The 22,555-nt window shown below is 44.0% G+C and overlaps 1 protein-coding gene across 5 annotated transcripts in view; it reads left to right on the top strand.

Annotated features, from left to right (window-relative positions):
• The first annotated feature begins 4,068 nt into the window (after positions 1–4,068).
• Positions 4,069–22,555, top strand: part of ATP11A (ATPase phospholipid transporting 11A) — a 228,990-nt gene continuing 210,503 nt past the window's right edge. For 3 of the 5 annotated variants that reach the window (XM_059721065.1, XM_019484962.2, XM_059721064.1), the window contains exon 1: positions 4,070–4,476. In XM_059721065.1, coding sequence (XP_059577048.1) covers positions 4,438–4,476 — 39 coding nt within the window. In that variant the 5' untranslated portion in view covers positions 4,070–4,437. Of the gene's footprint in view, positions 4,477–22,555 lie in introns of all 5 variants that reach the window. The other 2 variants (XM_059721066.1, XM_059721067.1) reach the window with 1 other exon arrangement.

The raw sequence follows: 22,555 nt of genomic DNA, 5'->3' as shown, positions 1-22,555 counted from the left end.
CATGGTACAATATTCAGGCTGTAAATATGGGAATGAAAAAGACAGGTAACACAAAAGTTAAAATAAATTATTATTAGTAGCAAAGGTAAGGAAATCTATTTTTAACTCAAATCTCTTTAAGGTTTGGAATAGCAACCACAATAGTTCAATCACATTGCACTTACTGCATATTAAATTACATATTTTTCAGTCCAACTAGTAATAAAAAATGCTGAATGTATATAGTGTAGCTAAATTAAAGGTGACCTGTAACAAAAAATGGGCTTTTGCCTTTTTCTTTTTCTTTTAAGTTTGTAAGGAAACTTCAAACAATGTGATTTATTTTTTTAACTTTACCTTAACAGCAGCACAAGTTCAGATATTGCTTGTCCTGGAAGCTTTTCATGATGGCTACAGAACTAGGGAACAATGATAACACAAGAACCAAAAGGAAGAAAGTTGATAATTTAGGCCATGAAGTAGGCCATGCAAAGCAGCTTTACCATCTGTGTCCTAGAGGTCTTAGATTGTGACTGCATAAAATGCTTTGGGTTTTTGTTTTCATTAACACAGATTTACCTAAATTGAATGATTTTTAAGTAATTTTGGAGAAAGAAATTTATGTTTAAAGCTTTCAGTTAAGGTGTGAAAAATAATAAATATTCTCTGAAACCATTCAAAAGCCACAAGCCAAGGAAAACCAAAAGTAATTCTCTGTGTATTAAAGTGAAAACCAAATGGAGGGGAGAGGGGGGAGGAAGAAAGAAGGGTAGGGGAGAGCAACAAACCACTTTTCTAACCCTGAGAGGTCATCTTTCAAAACTGAATAGAAATATGATATCTGCTCACCACTGTGTGCACTCTCTCTCTCTCTCTCGCTTCAGCAGCAGGGGAAACAATCAAGAAAACAGGTTAATTTTCACAGGTGTTTATAGGCCATTACTCTTTCTTAGGGCTACAGTGTTTGGGTTTCAGTCATTGTAGAACAAAGTTTGTTCAAAACAATCATTTCCACTGGAATTAAAAAACTTGGAGAAGTTTCCCCGGGTTTGTGGGAGTTTTTTTTCTCTTTTGCAAAAGTTTGCTTTGATAAAATATTGGGTCAAATAGGAAAGTTCCTAGTGTGTTTTACAGGCTTTACATTTAAGGTTCTCTCTCAGATGTGCAAGCTTAGTCTGTTGCAGTAGACTTTTAAACTTAACTGCATTGTAGCTTGCTCATGGGGGAGAGGAGGGGAAGGGAGAGGAAAGGTGGACTGATACTAAACAGGTGTTAGCCAAGAAGTCATAGAATCATTGAAAATTAGGGTTTCTGTGTTTATCTCTGGAAATTAGTTTGTGATAACTTGGGCCCCATTTTGCCATTTGAGTGAACATATGGAGGGAGACACCCTGCACCCCTACTTTGGTGGATGGTTACACACTTATTTCTATTGCAAAATTTCCCCTTCCCCCCAGACACTATGGATGGCCATACTTTCAGTGATCACAGAATCATACAAATTTAGGGTTGGACAGGACCTCAGGAGGTCATCATGTCCAACTCCCTGCTCAAAGCAGGACCATCCCCAGCTAGATCATCCCATCCAGGGCTTTGTCAAGCTGGGTCTTAGAAACCTCCAGAGATGGAGATTCCATCACCTCTCTATGTAACTCATTCTAGTGCTTTACCACCCTCCTAGTGAGAAGGTTTTTCCAAATATCTAACCTAAACCTCCCTTGCTGCAACTTGAGACCATTGCTCCTTGTTCTGTCATCAGTCACCACTGAGAACAGTCTAGCTCCATTCTCTTTTGAACCCCTCTCCAGGTAGTTGAAGGCTGCTATCAAATCCCCTCTTTGTCTTCTCTTCTGCAGATTAAATAAGCCCAGTTCCCTCAGCCTCTCCTCAGAAGTCATGTGCCCCAGCCCCCTCACCATTTTCATTGCCCACCTCTAGACTCTCTCCAATTTGTCCACATCCTTTCGGGGGGGGGGGTCCAAAACTGAACACAGTACTCCAGATGTGGCCTCACCAGTGCTGAATAGAGTGGATTAATCACTTCCCTCAGAAGACTTGAAATCTCACTTCTGATTTCTTAAGCATTTACTTCTGAGGAGCTGATGAGATGATGTGGTCTCCTGCCCTTGCCAAGCGGGAATGTGATCCCCTGAAGAATGACTCATGAGGGTAAAGCTCTTACTTGTCTGGGGAAGTGTCTGCAGGAGTCAGGCCTTAATTCCCTCTGCCTGTTTGCACTGAGGACTGTTTGGCACTGGCAATTCATTTATGCCCCCTACACTGTAAAATTCTTGTAGAAAAGGATACCAATCAAGATACCTTGCTAGGCACTGACTTCCTAACAATTAATTTTGCAGATTATTCACATTCTTTTCTGGGGAGGGGTTTCCCCTTGTATACCACATATGACCAAGTGAGGGCAAGTGAAGTGGTAGTGGAGAAGAATCTAACAATACCTCCCAGAAGTGAGATGATGATCACTGGCAAACTGAAGTGATGGCGATGTGAAGACGAGGGCTTATCTGACCCTACGTTCACTGATGAATTGAGATTCCTGGTGGGAAATCTCCCTTGTTTCCTGGGCCAGTTTCTGGGGCTGCAGGGGTAGCACAGCATGTTCCTGTGGGGGCAAGATCCTTTAAGGTAGTGCTGGGGAAACCTGAGCCTGCTTTCGCCTTTTGGAGGAAATCTTTCACATAAAGCATCCAATGGAACAAAGTGAACAGCTGCAACCTCTAAACTCCTGCTCCCCTTCCCTAAGGAAGCAAGAGATGAGTATTTATCACTCTGCCTTGTGCCTGGAGCAGCAGGAGCTTCTCCAGGGAGCTACTGGAGTGCCTTGGGGTTTCTCAAGGTTTCCCCCACCCCTCCCCCAGCTGCTGGTCTCTGCACAACTGCAGGGGGAGGGGAACTGGTGCCCCTGGGGAAGGGGGCTGATTTGTTGAGAGGAAGGTTCAAATTACACTTGGACTCTTGGGGTGGTCTGCAAAAAAAAATTGGGCTGCCCATCACAATGCTTTAATAAAATCGGAGACCCCCCTGGGTTATGATTTTCAAATATTATAGGGGACCTCTAGTATCTCTCGGTGGGGTAGGGGCTCAGCCCCTCCCCCCAGATCCTCCATAATTGAAGCCTGTTTGAGGCTCCCTCAATGATGGGTGCTTTTTGCCATGCCCCCCTGCAGCCTAGCAGGGGCAGGCACAGCCTTGATCAGAGTGCGGTACTGATAACACCAGGTCCCAGCTGGCTCCCTGGGGACTAGGCTTGAGATCCCTTCCAGCCTTGCATCTCCATGGAGCTCTATGACAGCGCTTCTCAACCCGGGGGTTGTGTTTGGGTTACGAGGATATAGAAAAGGGTTGTGAACAAACTTCAAAAATGGATTCTCCTTTAAAGGAGAAAACCATGGCAAAGGCTGGCTTTTCCCTTGCAAGCTGGCAGAGCTCCAGCCTGCGAGGGGCTGCTGGGGGCCCCCCTACCCCACACACAGGGTTGAATTACACTCTGACCCTGGGGGATGGGCTGCGGCGGGGGCAGCAGGAAGCTGGAGAGAGGCGCTGCCACTGCCTCAGCTGCTTAGGAAGGCGCACGGCAGGCCAGGAACTCTTGTCCCTTAGGGGTTTACAGGGGGTTCTCATCTCCGAGCCCCCCATATTTCAAACCCTGTGAATACACCCAGCCCCTGCGCCACACCCGGGGGGGCTGGCAGCAGCAGGTCAGGCGTGAGGAGCACCGGGTCGGGACTGGCCATGGAGGTTTACAAGTGGGTCCTGCTACAAAAAAGGTCGAGAACCGCTGAGTCCGTGATAGCCCAGAGGAGCGGGACTTGCACAAGCAGCCCCTGGGGGTGGGGGCAGCACTGCTGGAGGGAACCCGGGGAATGGCCAACGAAACCTTGGGGGGAAAAAAGACACAAGCCGCGTCCCGCAGGGGCTGGAGCCCCACCAGGCGCTGCCCGCAGCGCGCCCCAGAGCCGGCCCAGCCAGGTGCGAGGTGAAAGCACCGCCGCCGAGCTGGGGACAGTGCTGTGCGCATGCCCACACGCCCTTTATGACGTGGGCGTCTGGGGAGCCCGAGGAGATCAAAGAGCGGCTGGGCGCGGGAGAGCGGGCGGCTGCAGCCCGGCGAGGTAGTCCCGCGGGCGGGGAGCCCCGAGGCGCGCTGCTGGTGCCCGCCAGCCAGCTCGCTTCCTCTCTTCAAAGCCGCGGGCGCCGGGGAATGAGCTGCTGGGAGGCGCCGCGCGGGAGCAGCAGCGGCGCACACATGGCTCTGCCCGGCGCTCGCATGATTTAGCCGGGGCAGAGCGGCGGTAGCGCCCGGGCCAGCCCCAACGCCAGCCTCGGGAGGGGGCGCGGCGGCTCCGCTCCCCACGCGCGCCTGCCGGGGCGGCTCCTGCATGCGGGAGCGGGGCGGCTGCAGCTTGCGCCCAGCGGCGGCGGCAGAGCCCGTGCCTCGCCATGGACTGCAGCCTTCTCCGCACCCTAGTGCACCGATACGTGAGTACCCCGCGCCCGGCCCCCGCCTGCCTGTCCGCGCCTCCCCAGCGCCCGCCCGCCCGCCCGCGCACGGGAGCGGCGCCCGCGAGTACCCAACAGCCGGAGCTAGGGGTGCGCACACGGCCGCCCCGCTCTGCTCCTCACCCCTTCTTTCCTTTCTTCGTTTTTCCCCCGCTTCTTTTTCTTTCCTTTCTTCGTTCCTTTCCCTGCGCTTACAGTAAGGGATCATCGCGAGGCAGGGATTGAAGGGTCTCATGACTTACCCTGAGGTCAGGGGCATAAGTAGCAGCCAAAGGAAGTGTGCGCACACACTGGTCCACTTTCCCCGTGCTTGCAGTAAGAGAACATCTGCCAGGGCTTGGAGGGTCTCACGATTTGAACTAAGGTGAGGGAGAAACCTTGGCCGCCCCAGGGCAAGCGATTCCCTCTGGGTGAAAGAGATGGCTTCTGCATTTGTTAGCTTCGAAATGCACATCATGTAGTGTGACCTCCTGTCACTTGGGTTCACTTCTGAAATCCAGTGAACTTTCCCTGCTTTTTTATTTTTGGGGAGCACGTTAGCCAGGTGGCTGGAACTGGCCACTGATGGCAAAGCAGGTCTCCTTTTGGAGTTGAGACTCCTTTTAGAAACTGAAAGAGTCTGGCTATTTTTCACATAACTAAGTCACGTGTAAACTGACAGTTTAAATGTACTGACGGGGAGTGGGCACAAGCCTTCTGGTTCCCTCCTCTCTTGAAGATTTAGATATGTTGGGGAGTCCTGAGCACCCCTCACCCCTTTTTTGCTCTGCTGGGTGTGTCACTCCATTTCTCCTCCCAGATACTCTGAGCCCAGAAGCAGTTCAGCCTGAGTCACAAGGATTAGCATAGAGGCAAGGCTTTCTTAGGGTGGTGTCTTCTGTTGAACTATCTATGCAGTTGCGTAGTTAGATGAGCTTTTAAATGTAAGCCATGCTTCCTTAGCATTGAGAGAAGTGGATTGGGGGGGACAGTTTCAAGGGAGCTGAGATGCATGGGCCACTTATTAGCACTAGGTATAAGGGACCACAGGACCCTAGGAAAGAACAGTGGTTACAAACCATGACTCAGTTTCCAGCTGCCTACTGAAATGGCCAAGAAATCCTTTTTTTGGAGGGACAGGCAGGAATATGGGGATTTGAACATGAACTGTATAGATCTCCCCCACACAAAGGCAGAGGGGTTGGAGTCTGGAACTTGCCTCAAGCCATGAGGACCCATTTTGAGGGTGGGGCTGAGTCCTCACCACCTAGTAGTGAGTTATGTCCTTGTGTTCTCAGCTATATTTAGCTGCTCTTGGTAATGTTGTCCGATTGATAATGTCCCAGTAAACCAGTGTATAGTTTGGAGAAACTTGCTTTGGCTCCTGTTGTATTTCTGTGGATAAAATGAAAGCCCCCAGAGACATGCTGGGTATAGCAGCTACCCTTTTGCATACACATACTTTGGGGGAAATGAATTAATTTGAATATGAAAAATACTCCCACCATTGAAAGCTAATAGAGTAAAGAAGTCAGCATTGCATTTGGGAAAAAGGAGTTGTAGATGAGTGTGCACCAGAACTGGGTGGTAAAATCTTGCCTTTGTTAACACTCTAACAATCAAGATCTTGGCTGTACTAAATTGGCCAACAGCCGCTGAAGAGGGAAATAATACAAGGGGCAAAGGTTAAAAATAGGAAACTGAGGTTAAATAAATGCATCTGGAGTAGGAAGAAAAATAATTCAAAAAAGAGGTCTCAGGGTGGTCAGTGTGAAAGTCAGGGACCTGACTTCCTTTTATGGTAAAACAGCTAGTAAAGCCTAATTTGAGTTCCTTACTCAAGATGTTTGGGTTGAAAGAACAGTTCAGAGGGGAAATTTAGCAGGAAAAAGTTGGGAGCTGAAGATATGTTCGCTGTGGAAAGCCTTCTAAAACGATAGCTGTTATGAGATGGCATGCATATGTGTGTGGGGAGAAATAGTAATGAAGCTACTTGCATTTGTGCATCTTTAGATTATAAACCTGAAGAAAGGGGGGAATTGTTTCAAGTTATACAAAGCTGTGTATAAAAAAACTAGTTTGCACCATGAAAATCCAACTGAAAAATTTCAGGCTTAAACTCAGATGAGCTCTTCTGCCCATGAAGAGCTCTACTAGCAAGCAGTTGCATTCTGCTTGGATGTAGCAGGGTTCAGGATCTGGCCTAATAAAAGGGGGAAAAGTTGGCTAAATGAGGAGCTCTGCTAGTCTGTGGAATAGTCCTTTGAAGGAATTGGGTGTCATAAACACTTTTGGTGGAAACCAGACCAGAGACTGCGCTAGAAAATGTATTCTATTTTGAGAGATAAGGGAGCATGTGAAAACATACCCTGCAGAAAAATAATCATGTACTTGTGGGAGGATAGAGTCTCTGACCTAAAAGTTTCTTTTTGTAACTAATTATATTCATTATATAGACTGAAACGGAGTCCAGGAATTTCCTAATCTGGATGAGAGACTGTTTATACACTTCCCAAATCTCAGTACCCTGTGTTTTTGTTTGTGGGACAACTGAACAGATCTTTTATTTTCTTTTTTTCTGCAGAGATCTACAAATAGTAAGTTTTAATCTGTTGCTCCAGACTTTGCTTGTCTGCATTCTCTATAATCTCAGTTAGTTTCTTTATCTTGAATTTATTACTTCAAATGAAGAAGCTGTTGTGCACAGCTCAGGTTTATCATCTAAATATGCTCTGTACGAGGAGAACTGGATAGCTCCTTTTTCCAGCTCAGTTCATTTTCTTTTTATATAACTATGAGAGGAAATGTGCACTCTTAAAATCTTAAATGTTTTCCCTGAAACTGATGATTGATTGACAGAAAAGATTAGCTGATGACCATGCCATTGCAGAATCGCTGTTGCTTTTGTTTCAGAGGTATTTATTCTTTTATAGGAGACTGGTAGTTTTGCAGTTTATCTTTCTTTGTTTCAGATTTTTATTAAATACTGTTGTTGAGATGCTATGTCTAAACAGGAGCAAACTTGTGCTTAGTTGAAGTCCTTACCAGAGGATATTCATGAGAAGATTTGGAGTCAGAAAATTCTTAGTGGCTACTGTACTGAAGCATTGGTAACAATAGCTCTGTAATGCCTAGTTGTCCTAGTGAATAAATGGCCTCTAAGATATCCAGATCCTAGTCTGTTCAAGCTGCAGTACCCTGGGCTGCCTTGATCTTTTCAAGGGTGCTGCAGGGTGCCATACTATATTAGCACTACTTGGTGTACAGCCATGGTTCACAAGATAAACCCAGTGATTTCAAAGATGTATTCATAGTGTTACACACGTTCTGACCTGGTATGGTCTTTCTTAGCTCTTTACACCAAAAGAATTGCTCTATTATTTTTATGTTGTCAAAAAATGAGTGAAAGCTAAAACTTGATAGTTTCTTAGGGTTGCCTTGAATCTTAAAAGGTTGAGAAGCTCTGCTGGCTCCTTTGCTGTCTCTGTCTGGAGACATAAGGAAGTAGCTAGCTGAGTGCTCATAGCTCCGGTGTGATGTCTCATTAGTCTCTGTTGAGCAGTAAACGGCTTCTGCATGTCGTATTAGTTGTAGCTTCTATGTGGTGGTTTCCATTAGTCCCATATAATTTTCAGTTGTGGTGGTGATTAAATACATGAGTTATAATGTCAAGGTCTTTATTCAAAAGGAAAGGCCATTCTCTTTCTGTGTGTGAAAGGCAGCAGTTTATGTTGAAAAGCAGTACAGATTCCAACGTAACTCTTAAATCTGTGAAGCACTTACCAATCATTGCTCAGGAGCTTCTGGTTTTCCAGTTATGGGTAGCTTTTTCAAATATGTCTGGCTGGCTGGCTGGCTTGCTTGCCTCAAATTTTTCAATTGATTTGTTTAGGTAGAACATGGTAATTGCAGAGGTAGTGTGGACAGAGCAGATTTTTGACATTTGGAAAAAAGCATGACCAGAACTTTGATATCGTGTATTCAGTCTCCCAGGATGGTGGTAGACTGGCTTTAAAAATAACATCTCTACTCTGTTGTTGTCTTGCCCAATTCAACCTTGTGTTATGATATTCCTCCCCCCTAATTTTTTTTTTTATTTTTGAATAAAATATTTTTCTGTTCCCTCCTACCCATTTTTTATAAGGTTATATGTATAGAATAAAATTGTATGTGAAAGATGCTGAAGTGAATTGTACTGAAGTATGACAATTCCGGTAAGAAGACCTCGTATAAATGCTTTGGGATCCTTCAAGATGAACAGTGCTGCAGAAATATGCTTGACTAATGCCAGTTTTTATATTAAGTTTAAGGTAGAATATTTGTGAATTGAGTGTTTATTTACTGAGCATACAGTTTCTAGAGGGTTTCAGCTTGCATCTAACATGCCATGTTGCATCTTTGTCAAAAATAAAGTAGAAATATTTTTTCCCATACACCATTCACAATGCTGAGCTAGAGGACCTGAATAATAGTTCTGTACTTGCCAAGTCAAAACACTCAATTTGTCTTAAAGCTTTACATTTTATTATAAACAATGGAAGTCCCTTTCCTAATGTATGTTGATGATTTTAATTTTTTTAAAGTTGGGTAACTTCTGTCCCCAAGTTTTCAAATTTGATCAAACTGACTCTTCTGCAGAGTCATACATTTGGGTCCTTTTACAGGGAGCTTGAAGTAAACTGTGTGTTTGTGATGCATCTGTCAATTTTTATGGCTTTATAATCAGAATTTCCCAACTTTTAGCAGACTGTTTTTCCTCACCCCCCCCACCTCCCTTTAAGTCATAAGCAAAGACAAAATAAAGTAACCCCTCCTTTCTTTCCCTCTCTCTTGGGGTAGTGTGGTCCATTTCCTGGAAGATTGTACCTCTCTAGGGGAGTCAGATTCACAGTTTGAAAATACCAGGTTTAATGGTGTGGCACACAACAATATTTGATTGTGGTAAAAACCTGGATAAGCAGTTGCATGAAAAATTTAGCTTTTAAAGCAGAAATTGGCACCATTCGGTACTTGGGAGAAATTGAAGGTGCTTTGATAATTAAAACTACGTTGAGAGATTATTCCAGTTTAAGGCATTGTCTAGATGCCATGAAGTGGCGTGGCTTCATTTGTATAGTTCACTGCAATGTCATCACCTCCCTTGTGATAATTCATGTTATCCTTAGCAGTCTTAATGATTTAGAAGTTCCTCCTAACTGCACCAATTATTATTTCCCCTTTTTTATAATGGAGAGGGATTGTGTTCCATAAATAAAACACACAAGTCTTGACTCTTGTAAAATGAATATTGTTTTTCTTTCGTCATTTCTAATGTGTATATTTGTAAACATGATAGATACCTTATTTCTAGTAAGGTGCAGGGCTGCACAAGTTTGAAGTTGCTTTCTGGGGCAAAACGGAAACTGTTGCTCTTGGCATGCAGCTTCTCGGACACGAAGCAGTCACTGAACATCTTGCAACCTATTGTAATTGCCTACACTGTATTTTGGGGACAGCTGTCCCTGATTGGTAGATACTGTTGTCCAGGTTGACTGCTCTATTTTTGGCAGTACTGGTTAGGTTAGAGAATTGCAGTTACTGCCCTACAATTGCCCTGCTTTTCCTGTTTATATAGTACATTACAATTACTGACACTGCTGCTGTATTGTCTGCTCCTTTGTGTCCCCCCACATTACTACAGGATCATAAATCTGATTTCAGAATATTAAATATTTGTTGGCAGTACATAAATAGAAATGTATATAATATAACATTTATTTATTTATTTATTTATTTATTTATTTTAGTACTGTGTATTGTATTTGATAAATTGTCGGTCCTCTAGAAAGGAAATCTCTGCATCTTTGGTCCCTGGAGAACTCCCAGAGCTGTTACATTAGTCCTTTAAACTGGCTGAGCTTTTCAAATACTTTTTAAATGGCTTCATAAATGTATGCTTTGTCTCTCACTGTAACAGAAGTGGGTTGAAAGTGTAGTCTTAATTGAGTAAAATGATTGTAGTGATTGGCATAACAATGGTCTAATCTGGAAATTACATATAAAAAGTTTCAGTGTATTTGCCACAATATTTATGTGGAATTTCATGTTAGTTCTACTATGCTGTATTTGCAGTCATTGATGTAAATGGTGTGCCATTTATGTTAAGAGTATAGTTCTAAAATTGCTGTTCCTAGTGAATGCCTTAAATACTAAATTGAAATAATATTCATACACTTCAATATAACAAAGGCTGATGGAGCTTTAACTTGAAAGTTGGAGGGAAATCAATTAGGTTTATTAGTCTGGGGCTAATAAATAATAATAACAAACATGGTCAACTTCAAAAGTTGCTTCAGGTGCTGTACCTTCCTTTAGGCAAACTTCTGTGGATGTACAGTTTTATATTCATGTATATTTTAAGTATTGGTGTAAGGTCCACACAAACGAGCACTCTAGCTGACTGTTTAGGGAAAATACTTTACATTTTTAGTGCTATCAACTACACAAAGCAGCACTAAAAATTATGTTCTCTAACGTATTTTCCATTTTTAGTTTAGGGTATAACAATTGTTAAGTTGGGGAAAAAAAAAATCAGTAGCATGCCTCAACTTCATATCCCTTCCAGATTCAAATTTTGTCCAGAAGGCAGTAACATCATTTTGAAAAAGTAAGAACAGTTGAATTTGAAGGATTTCAAAGGTTAATTCTAAGAACTGAAACAAACATCATGACCTCCTCCAGCATCATTCACGTAGTCAGCATTCTAGCTTTTACTTCACCAAGAAATCTACATCTATGCGGAATTAAGACGCTCTATTTTGGAATTTTTTCTTTATTTAATCTCTTTTCTTGCAAGACCTTGTACTGTTACAAAGTCTATGTGCCAGCCTCTGATGGTACTCTTGTCTTGTGATGTTTGTGGCGTGGTACGTTCTGCAGCGTTATGTAGGCAACTTCTGCAGCCTGTGATCATTTGGCTCTTTGTGTGCCCTTGCTGATTGCACCTGGAGTCAAGTTAGCACTTAAATTTTCCTTAAGCAGAGTACTACTAGATAAGTAAGGTGACCATACGTCTTGGTTCCATATAGTCGAAACTAATTAGCTTCTCATGTAATCAACAGCTGTCCACTCTTAACTCTTGTTTTCTGCTTCCCAAGAAATTTGTGAAGAATTACAGTGGCTTTGTTCTTTGCAGAACTGGACACAAATCCCTTTATAATGAAGAATGACTTTCTTTTTTGAATAAACCTGTGAAAGTACAGCAGTAAACAGGTTCAGTTTCTGTAAGGCAGAGCATATATTACAAACTGGTAGGTATTGGTTACAACATATTGCTCTTCTGCATTCATCAAAGTTCTTTCATATTTAAGAATTTTTTTTTCTTCAGTCTCTGAATTGTTCCGATCTTAAGTCAACAAAATTTCTGAAAGACCTCTTAACCCTGACATTTTTAGCACCGGAATATGTTGTCTTGATATTTTCCTGTTTATAAGAAAAGTACCTATCTTTTGATAGCCTTCGTTTTCTTTTTATTTGCAAAATCATTGGATGTTTATGCAGATACTAATTCGCAACTGAACTTCATTGCTGAAGGAAAGAAGCATTTTCAGTAGACATTTGGGAATGTAAGAGAATAGTGCTTGAAGTAGCACTTGATAGATTTAAAATACCTATGCTTTTCCTTTTATTCATTGTCCCATTTCTTGCTAATAACTGAAACAAGAAAAGTAAGAGGTGAAACTACTTTTTATTAATTGAGTCAAATTGGTTTAAACTACATTCAGAATACAGTTACTGGGCTAGCAAGTAAAAAGTATTGTAAATTGTTTGAATTGTCTTCTGGTGTTTAACTGCATTTGTGTGTATCCGTGTCTTTGAGATGGCAAAGGCTAATTTCCCATCTCTGCCTTTTATCACTAAGCCTCCTGCCCCTAGAAAAACAAAATTATGGTAGTGGAATGGCTAGGCAGATGTTAGAACACCTGTTATGAAATTGAATTTGACTTGCCTGTATTGTGAACAAAAAAAACAAACCAGTATCATCATTTAAATCTTTTAGTCTACTTGTATTTTTCAGACTACTGCTTCTTAGCTTGCTGGTTTACCATTCTATAGGATAACATTTCCATTGGTGGAATTGTCACAGGATACCTCAGTTGAAGTCGGTCTGAATTGTGAGGCAGAATGATACTGGAATACTATTACCTCCTGCTATAATTTCCATGGCAACAACTGCAGGTAGACAAGGCAAACCAAGGAGCCTTTCTCCATCATGCAGACACCAGTTTTTTTCATTTTAACAGTAATGACTTTAAGCAGTTGTGTTCTAAATACCTGTTTGAAAGGTATTTGAATTTGAACTTTTAGTATCATAGATGTTAAGCTTTATTGATGTTGCAAAAGTATTTGAGACATTGGTGTAAAAATAAGCAAGTCTTCTCTAAAAGAAACTCATATTATATACTAGATTATTTTAGAGAGGAAGAGTCATCTAGTGGTTATAATATTAGTATAGGACCTGAGTGGAGAATAGAATTGAACAAATGTCTCTAGACTTCCTAGGTGACCTTGGGCAAATCTTTTAGGCTCAGATTCTCAGTGGCATTTACGCACCTAGCTAGATACTTTTGGAGATCTGGGCCCTAGCTGATCTATGCCTCAGTTCCCTGGTTGCACGAGTGCTATAACAATATTCCTGTGAGACAGGGAAGCAGTTGAGGATGAATTAATTAAGATTGACTATGGGGAAACTTGTGAATATGGGAAGGAAAGCTGGATAAATACTGTGGTTGGGTATCAGTATATCCCTAGAAGTCTTACATTTCAGACCTTAGATTCTTGCATTCTTTCCTATGCCTCTGGGTATGCACTAGTAGGAAGGGGCTCAGCATAATGTTTCGCATATAGCTGCTGAATGATACTGCATATCTGTTCTGGGACACACTCGTACTTGCATTCTACTGTGAAGCTAAACATGTTGTGGAACTAAGAACTGGGAATGAATTAATTTATTGTTAGCATATGTGCATTTTTAATACGTTCCTTTGTTTTATGTAGATTTTTTGTTGTTGCTGTTTTTTTTTTTTCCCCCCTCTTTTGTGAAACTTGCATCCAGTTTATTTGTTTTCTTATTTCTATTGAGACTTTTTAAGTAGGAAAGCAATGTTTCTGCTTCCTGGTGGCACTGACTAATCTCGTTGCTTCAGTCAAAAGAGGATTTCGTCTAACCTATTTAAAATAAAGGATTAAGGACAATTAGGGTCTTTCTTTAGATCATTACAAAGATATAATGTTGTAAAAGCCACTGAAATGCACATCTGTTAATGCACCAGAAAAATTTTGTAAATGAATACACACTGAAATGCTAAGTTCTCAATTTTAATTTTGTTGCTAATGCAATTCCAATACTAGTAATATGCTTAGCACTTTATGTAGCCCTTTGTACTCTTTTTTTTTTTTAAGTACTGTTAGTCGGTTGTTTTATACATGCATTTATAATTGATAAATATAAACACTTGCAACTTGGTGCACAACTGTTTCATTGTCCATAATGTAACCAACATAACTATTTAGTGTCCATAATGAAACCAAGTGATCTTGAGGTGAGCCTAAATCAGAAGTAGTATTTGACCTACTGACAAATATGTAGGCTTAATGCAGATTTTTCCTGAATACTACCTACCATTAAGTATTAGAACCTGCAATTACATCTGTCAGAATTAAGGTGTAAAATCTTTTAATTGTGCATTAAGGAAAAGAATCACTTGCTCCTTTTGAAAAACAATGGGTGGGCTATATGAGACGGAACTAACAAAAGGTAGAAAGTGAATTGGCTAAGTAATTGGGAAGTATGACTGGTACATAGCAGAAGTACTCAGACAATTTTTGGAATGATGCATTCTTCTAAGAATAAATGCCAAAGCGTTCCTGCGGTACTATCTCTAATCTCACAGTTATTTAGGCTATCTATAATGGTAATTGTTTCTACAGTGATCATTGGACCAGAGTGCAGCACTAGTGAGCCAGTGTCTTGTGACCAGGGAGAGGAATTTGGGAAGGCACAAGTAGCAAAATGGGGCCTGCTTCCCCTTCCTCTTACTGGGTCTTCTCGCTTTCTGTTGACAAGGCAAGACAGACTGAGAACTGACCAGCCCTGCATGTGGCTCCCCCTTTCCTGAGTGTGCATGCATGGACATGCTCAAGCTTATTCAGTATTTCAAAAGTTAATTTGCTTTTGCCACTGTCCCTACCAAATACATCTGACCAGTTGTTTGAGAGTCAGTTTCTTGTGAATTGGGAAGGGACTTTCTCATTTGGCCAAACAGTGGGGCTGGCATTCAGGGTTCTTTTTTTTCGTGTTTTTTGGGGTGCAAGTGGCATTAAGAGAAAGTAAAACTTGTTGCAGCTTGCAGTTTGGTGGGATGGGCAGGTCACTTGTTCCCATTAGCTTTTTTTCCTCTCTCTCTGTCTCTTGGTGGCCAAGTCTTGTTGTTATAGATAGTATAGAGGTGGTGTAGTCTGAGGGTCACCTGATGGTATTGTGATTTTTTTTTTTTTTCTCTTGGTTTTTTTGGTATGTCATGTTTCTTGGCCTGTCTCATCCTGCATTCTCTGTATGGGGAGGAGAGGGTAGGGTACGCTGAGAAAAGTCTACCCCCAAATTATAGGTTAAGTCAGTGGTGCTCAATCTTCTGGCTCCAAGGGCTGAATGAGAGTTGTGGGGTCATTCTGTAGGCCGTGTCCGTTGTGAAGTTGGCATGTGGGGTTGGTCTGTGAGCCCAGTGCCATATGGTTGGATCTGGCTGCGTGCTGGTGCAGTCTAGTATACAGGGCCACATTATCTGGCCTGCAGGGCTGTTCATTAGGTCTATGCAAATAGGGAAGTATTTGATTCACTGTCTGGGAACTGGGGCTGAGCAGTGCTGAGCTCTGGCTGACACACAGAGCTGTCCCAGCTCCTGGAGGAATTGGGCTGGCGGCTGGGGAATTGAGCCAGTTCAATTCTCCACCCCCGCTTAGATTCACCAGGGAGCTGGGGTGGCTCCACGTGTCGGCCAGAGCCCAGCAGCTCTCGGCCCCAGTGGCCCCAGCTCCCAGACAGCGCACAGCACTCTGCCAAGCCACACTGCACCCGTGCCATGGGGCAGCTGCTGCACGGGTGCCAAGCGTGGTGGGGGAGGGGCAAACCCCACTGCCCTGCACTGCTGGGGGGTGGGGGGGCTCTACCACAAGCACCCAGAGGCCCCAATCACCGCTCCTGCAGCTGGTGAGTGCGGGGCTTTATTTTCTTTTTTCTGAAGTGCTAGGAGGCTGGGCTGGGTCAGATGGGGCTGGGCAGGGCAGCCATTGGGGCTTCTCCAGCAGCTTCTCTGGCTGTGCCTGCCTCTGTCCTGGCGGGGGGAGCCATGGCTTGCCCAACAGGCGCCGAAGGGGGGGCAGGTGGGGTTCGATGAAGGCACAGCAGCAGGGCATAGCCTCCACTCCCAGCACTGCCACTCAGGGTGGCAGCAGGGCATAGCCCCTGTTCCCAGTGCTACCATGCCTGCATCAGTGCTGGGAGTAGGAGCTGTGCTCTGCTGCCGCTTGCCAGCCAGCATGGAAAGACACAGGATGCAGGCACTGTGCCTGCATTCCTCCCCCCCCCCAGCTCCAGCTGGGTGAGCCTGCTGTACCCGCTCCTCCCTCACCCCAGCTGGGCAGTGTCACTGTCCCAGTCCCAACCCCAACAGACTTACCAGCTGGAAGCAGCTGTCAGATGCCTGTTTAGTCTATGGCCAAGTCTCCGAATCGGCTGAATCTTTTTGTGACGCTTTTCCGAATCTATTCAGATTATATGAGCTTTGTAATTTTTATACTGAAACCACTGAAATGTCAGTGCAGGATAGGGGGTGGGGAATGTAATGCCCTTCCCGAGTGGCAGCCTCTTGGGCAAATTCTTCCATTTGCCTGCATGTCTACCTTAATGATGTGCCTGTGCACACATTCTATCCGTTCAGATATTTTCTTAATCTTGGCACTTCTTGAGCTGCCAATTTAAATCTCAATTTCAAATACATATATGGGCCAGATTCCCAACAAGCTACCTTTCTATTTCACATATATGTTAACCTGCCATGCTTTCAGAAAATAGAAGCAGGAAACAGAAGCAGTTGTCAAGTGAGGAAATGAGTGGCTGGGAAAGTTCAAGTACTGCTTGATGTGTTGCTGGGTTTGTTTGTTTGTTTTTGCTTTGCTTTTTCTAATTTTTTTTTTCTTTCATTGTGTGATGCTTTATTTTTTTTCTGTTTCATTATATAAAATGAAACGATTCCCTGAAAGCTCTTGCAAAAGCATTGCCATTTAGTCATTCTATAAAAATGCCTAGATAGAAACAATCCTTTTCTTATTATTGGACATGTGACATACCAAGAGGATGCAAACTTTGCAAAGTTAGGCTCAAATACTTTTATTGATGTAGTCATAACTAGAAAATTGCTGAACTTTTTATGCTGAAGCTAACAGTTGGGTAATATAAATCTTTTTAAAATGTTAGCATTGGGTTTGACTCAAGATACTCCATTTATTATGAGCAGACTTAAATTACTTCATATCAGCATTTTTCTTCATTCTTAATGTTCACCATTTCCCTTCTAAACATAAATTGTATTTAAACACTGTTTGTGTTTTTGTTGTGATTTCTTCTTTCTGTTTTGTATCACACAATAGCTGTAACTCATGTTTCAAAAGGCAGTTTTAACTGAAAGTAGATTTACAGCTCTGAATACTTCTGGTCTAGATTTACCAGTGGTATTTATGCCAGCTGAGAATATAAGTTGAAATTTACTAGCAGATTCTAGGTTCTTTGCTGGCAACATCTGTATTGAATAGCTAAATTTTTATTAATTAAAAAAAAAACCCAACAATTTAGCTGTCTCTTGATAGTTGTCTTGGATAAATGGACATTAATTAGATTAGCTAAACTAACTTTTTAACCAGCTATAGTTTGGAACAAAAAAAAATCCTCACTATTATGAATTTCTACAACTTTTTTTTATAACTTTGTAGAGTGTTCAGCCATTCTTGGTAGATTATTCATTTTAAAGAAAAAATGATCATTTTGATCCTTTGGCTTACTAAACAAATGTAGACTGTCCTGTTTACTTTTGTGGGCTCCTTGGGGAAATGTTTGTACTATATGCGTTAAGCACATTTCAAGTGCTTAAGAAATACATTGTCTATAGTTTGATTCTGAAGTGAGATTATTTTTTTTTTCTTGCAACAAAGTGAATATTTGGGCCTGCTTTTCTTACATTCACAAAAATATTTCCCTGGCTTTTCTCCACAAAAAAGAAAAAAAAAATCCCACAAAATTATTAAAGTTTTCTTCACCTGTTATGATTCATTTGGCTTCATTCATCTTGGCTTTCATAGTGAATGCTGAAGTGTTTTTAATCTCTTAAATGGTATTATCTGACAGTTTACTGTTTACAGAAATCGGGTGACCAGATGGCTTAGCTTGGCAGGGAGATTCTTGTGTTTTGGGAGGAGGAGGCAGAGAAGAGAAGAAATGAAAGCTGTGACTGTTGTTGTAGGGAAACTGTAGTTTTCTTGGGATGGATACACAAATACGTTGATTTCTTGTTGCTGCCAGTTTTCTTAAGGCCACCCTTCTTCGAGCAATCTGTCTGACAATTTACATGGGAGAGGGAGCCCTTGGGATGATGTACAGTGAAGTCCAGTGACCAAACACTAACAACAGATGCTCCTTCTCTTCCCTCACTCTCCTCCTTCCTTTCCCAACAAAAAAAGCTTGTTTCTTTCTTTTTTTTTTTTTTTTTTTTCACTTTTTCTTTTCAAAGGCTAATCTGGAGATGGCTAACTAGTAGACCTGTGCGAAGTGGACAGTATTTGATTCTAATTTGGCCAGTTCTGGGGACAGTGATTTTGACTTGGTGATTCAGATCACTGTCGCAAATCGGATTCAGAAGATTTGGCGCCGATTTGGTGATTCAACTATAGGCTATAATGGGGAATCACTAAAATACCTATAACTTTGTCATTTTTTGCAGAATTGAATGAAAACAGCAGGGATGGTAGCCCCTTCTGAAGGCATGAAGCCTGCCAGGTTTTAAGGAGATAGGTGCCGGGGCTTCTGTGAAAGTGCCTCTCAAACTGTTGAAAGCAAAACTCATGTCATGTGTGCGTGTTAACTGGGTTTCTTGTTCTAGCCATGTTGGTATAAGGAACAGGCAGGCAAGGTTCTTTGAGTAGATGTAATACCTTTCATTAGACCAACTGAATAGTTGGAGAAATATATCTTGGCAAGCTTTCAGGTTTAAAAACCCTTTGTCAGGCTGGGGAAGCATCTGTAGTTGGTGTGTGCGCTCTTCCTGGATGGAAGGAATAGTAAAGAAGCCAGAGGCTGGTATGCAATGCAGGCAAGAAAGCCAGTCCATGGAAATGGAAATGGAGGTGTTAGGGGGTGAGAGGCTGGGAGGATGTTGGGGGGGAAAGGAGATGTAACAGCCAGGTAAAAGTGGAGAGGTACCTGAGGAGTCAGATGTCAGGCAGGTTACAGTGTGGCACAGATCCAATGTCTGTATTGAGTCCACAATTCTTTTATATCCAGTAGATTTATGAAGTGAAGTTTGTAGGCTTGTCTACAAAAGGAGTTTTGTCGATTTTTAAACAAGCGCCGAACCTCACTAACCTCGTCACCAGAACCAGACTTCTTACAGCCCCAAAATGGATGGATCCAGACCATGCCATGACAAGAAATGCAAAACCTGCTAACTTATCTCCAGTACCCCTACAATTCCTATACCCTACAACAGAACCATCACCATTCCTGGATCTTACAGCTGCACCTCCAGAAACATATCTCATTCAGTGCACCAAATGACCTGATGGAAAATGCATAGGAGAGACCAAACAACAACTGCGCACCAGAATGAATGCACACTGGACATCTATTAAAGACAAGAACACCCAATTACCAGTGGGGGCACATTTCTCACAAGGAAACCACTTCCTTTCCAATCTCTGTCCTGATCCTCAAAGGGAATTTATAAAACTGAGGTATGTGGTCCCTGCATTTCCTGGGGCTGCTGCACCACTGGCAGTTCCAGCAGGCCTCCCTATCCTGGCAGGGTGCAGTTTTAGGTCATGCCCAGGACCTGGGGCTTGCTCTTTCCATGTAGCCCCAGCCCATGCATCCAAGTTCATCCTGGTGGGGCATTAAATGGTTGTCAAAGCAAATAGGTGCGGAGTGAGGATGGTGACACTTGCTCCATCTGCAGGTGGAGCTTGGGAACCTCCAGCAACAGGAGGTTCACCTTGCTGCTTCTCCAAACCAGGATCCAAGGAGGTGCAGTGGGATGTCACAAGATCCTCAGTAATGCTGAACACTCTTGCTTAGAATACTGGTTGGTGGACAGGACTGGTATTCCCGGCCAACTGTGGCCAGATCGTGCCACATCTGGCTGTGGGTTGCCCAGTAGGCCAAGGGAATAGCAGGCATTGCAGCGGCTCCATGTCCTTGGAGAGATAGGTAGCCACCAAGGCCTCCACACTACCTGCTGGATGGTGGGGTCTGGTGCCTCTGGACTGCACCATTGAAGCCATGCCCTTGGCCCACATTGGCAGCATCTGTGGTTGAGGAGATTGGCTGATGCTTGGAGTACTGGCACAGGACAATGTATCTACCTCCCTGATCCTGTTCACCAGCACCTCTGTCCACTGATTGAATATTTTGCTGCTACAGATGCTCTCCTTCACCCTTGGGTCACACATGCCCATCGGCACGTGGACTGTACTGGACCACAATGGATCCAGCTGTTTTTTTGATGCTTTCCTTCAGCCACTTCATCAGTGCCTGCACCTTTGAAAGTGACTTGCCCCAGCCAGGAACATCGATCCCTGGAACTTCTCCATTTCATTCTCAAGCTCCTTCACTATGGGGATCAAAGCTCTTCGTGGCCTTGGAGCGGGTTGAGAACCACCAAGATCTGGGAGATAGTATCTCACTCAATTTTGTTAAGAGGGCTGCTGATCCCAATCTCCCCGAGCAATGCCATCTCCTAGATAGCCTTCTGTTGCTTGACCAGCCTTTCCAGCATCAGGTATGTGGCGTTCCACCAAGTCTCTGCATCCTGCATGATTTTGTTCTGCTGGATGCTCAGCTCTGCCTGTTTCTCCCGCAGCATCTTGCCCCCCCCCCTCTGCTGCAGTGGAAGTAGCTTGCCACCTTCCTACATTTTGAAGTGAGCTGGCTGGTAATGATGAGCTGTCACTGGCAGCCCTGTCCCCCTCCAAAGTGTCCTTGACTATGAGGACAGCTCGTATGCCACACACCGGATGCCAAAAAAGTTGGCATCATGCACCGCCTTGACCGTATTGGCCCCATTATCAGTGACCATGAATTTGCGGGTGAGCTTGCCCTGCCCAATGAGCCACCCCTACACCATGCAGTTCATGGCCACCATGATCTCCCTTGCTGTGTGGAACTCGTCCATCACCTCTGCTTGAAGGAGAGCCCACTGACAGACTGATTGATGGCACCAGTGTCCTGTGAGGGAGAGGCAGCCGGGCTGACGATCACGCCTACACCAGATGTTGGAGGTGAAGTGCAAGGCTACTTGCGGCCCTGCCTTGCGCAGCTCCTCCCTCAAGTATTCCTTGCATGCCTCATACAGGGAGAGCACTACCGCCCTTCTAAAGGTGGTGCATGCAGGCACTTGGTAGGATGGGGCCATGAGCTGCCTGAACTCTGGACTCTCAACGAAGGAGAGAGTCCTTTGGCTATCCAGAGCAAGCATCTCCCTGAAGCTCTGGGTGATTTCGCTTGCCCTTACAATGTGCCTGCCTTCACCCCACTATTCCAGGGTTGCTTGCCTCTGCTTTGTGGGGACGGGGGCTTTGGAGCAAGAGGGGGACATCTTTTTGGGTACGGTTCCACTGGTGCCAGGCTGAAGAGAAACAAGGGCAAAGGGGTGCTGCCTCCTGAGATGCAGCAGCATCGCTGTGGTGGCAGTGTTTCATGTCCTTGCCCTGGCTGATCTGCCTTCAGCAGTGCTGTCAGGTAGCATATCTGGGATTATCTACCAACTCAAAATGATCCCACACTACTACCCCCTCACTTCTGGATTGAGGGTGGGGATCCTGCATTCTCCTCCTCGGCAGGCAGAGGTACAGCGTCAGGGAAAGCTGAACCACATGCCCCCACAACCTTCTCCACAGTGACTTCCAGAAGAGACCTGCCTGTAGAGGAACTTTTGAGGGGTGTGGAGCACAGACTCAGGCTCCCCTTCTTTCCCCAGAATTTCCCTGGCTATGGTACTGAACTCCCCTGGTTCCAGATCCAGCTCCACCTCTAGCACTGGGAGACTCATGCTGGGAGCTGAAATTTGGGGTGGAGGAGACTGTCATGCTGGTGGCTATTTCTGGTGTTAGTGGAGGTGGTGCAGGGACGGGCAGTGCTCCCACCTTCTTGCTCCCACCGGCAGCAGTTGACTCATGGCTGCCAGGAAAGAGGGTGCGTCTGTTTAGGGGAGGGAGGTGAACTTGTAGCTCTTCTCCTACACCCCTCTTGCCCCTCTTCCCTCCCTTGCCAGAAGACCTGGCACCTGCCTTTCCAGCACGCTTCATAATGTTTGCTGTGTTGGTAAACGTGTGTGTAGTATATCTCGTGTATGTTTACTATATCTTCTGTAATATATTGGAAAGTTGTATTCAATCCTTTCCAAGAAGAGAGACTAGCAAGAGAGTGAAGAGACCGACTAGGAAGACATCCACTGCAGCCAGTACCTTTCACACACTGTTGCTTCCAGACAGAGACAGCCTACAAAAGGGAGAGAGAGGCTTCACACAGAGCCTTACATGCTGTTTCTTTGTCCCTCCCCCAGAGCCCTGTGATTGGAAGGGAATTTGGGGAAAGATCACAGTCACTGGCCGGCTACAGATGTCAGTATTGGAGCAGACGTTCTTTTCCTCCTCCCTGCCCTCCCTCTTCTCGGTTTCTGTTTTCCCACAAGACCGCCTTTTCTGAATTGCCAAATCTTTTTACAAATCTTTTTCTGAATCAAGCTTTTTATGCATCTCCCAGTTCGATTCGGATCCAATG

The sequence above is a fragment of the Alligator mississippiensis genome, chromosome 1 (assembly GCF_030867095.1).
Source record: "Alligator mississippiensis isolate rAllMis1 chromosome 1, rAllMis1, whole genome shotgun sequence".
Lineage (NCBI taxonomy): Eukaryota > Metazoa > Chordata > Crocodylia > Alligatoridae > Alligator > Alligator mississippiensis.
Note: the sequence above shows the minus strand (reverse complement) of the source record. Positions and strands in the feature narration are given on the sequence as shown.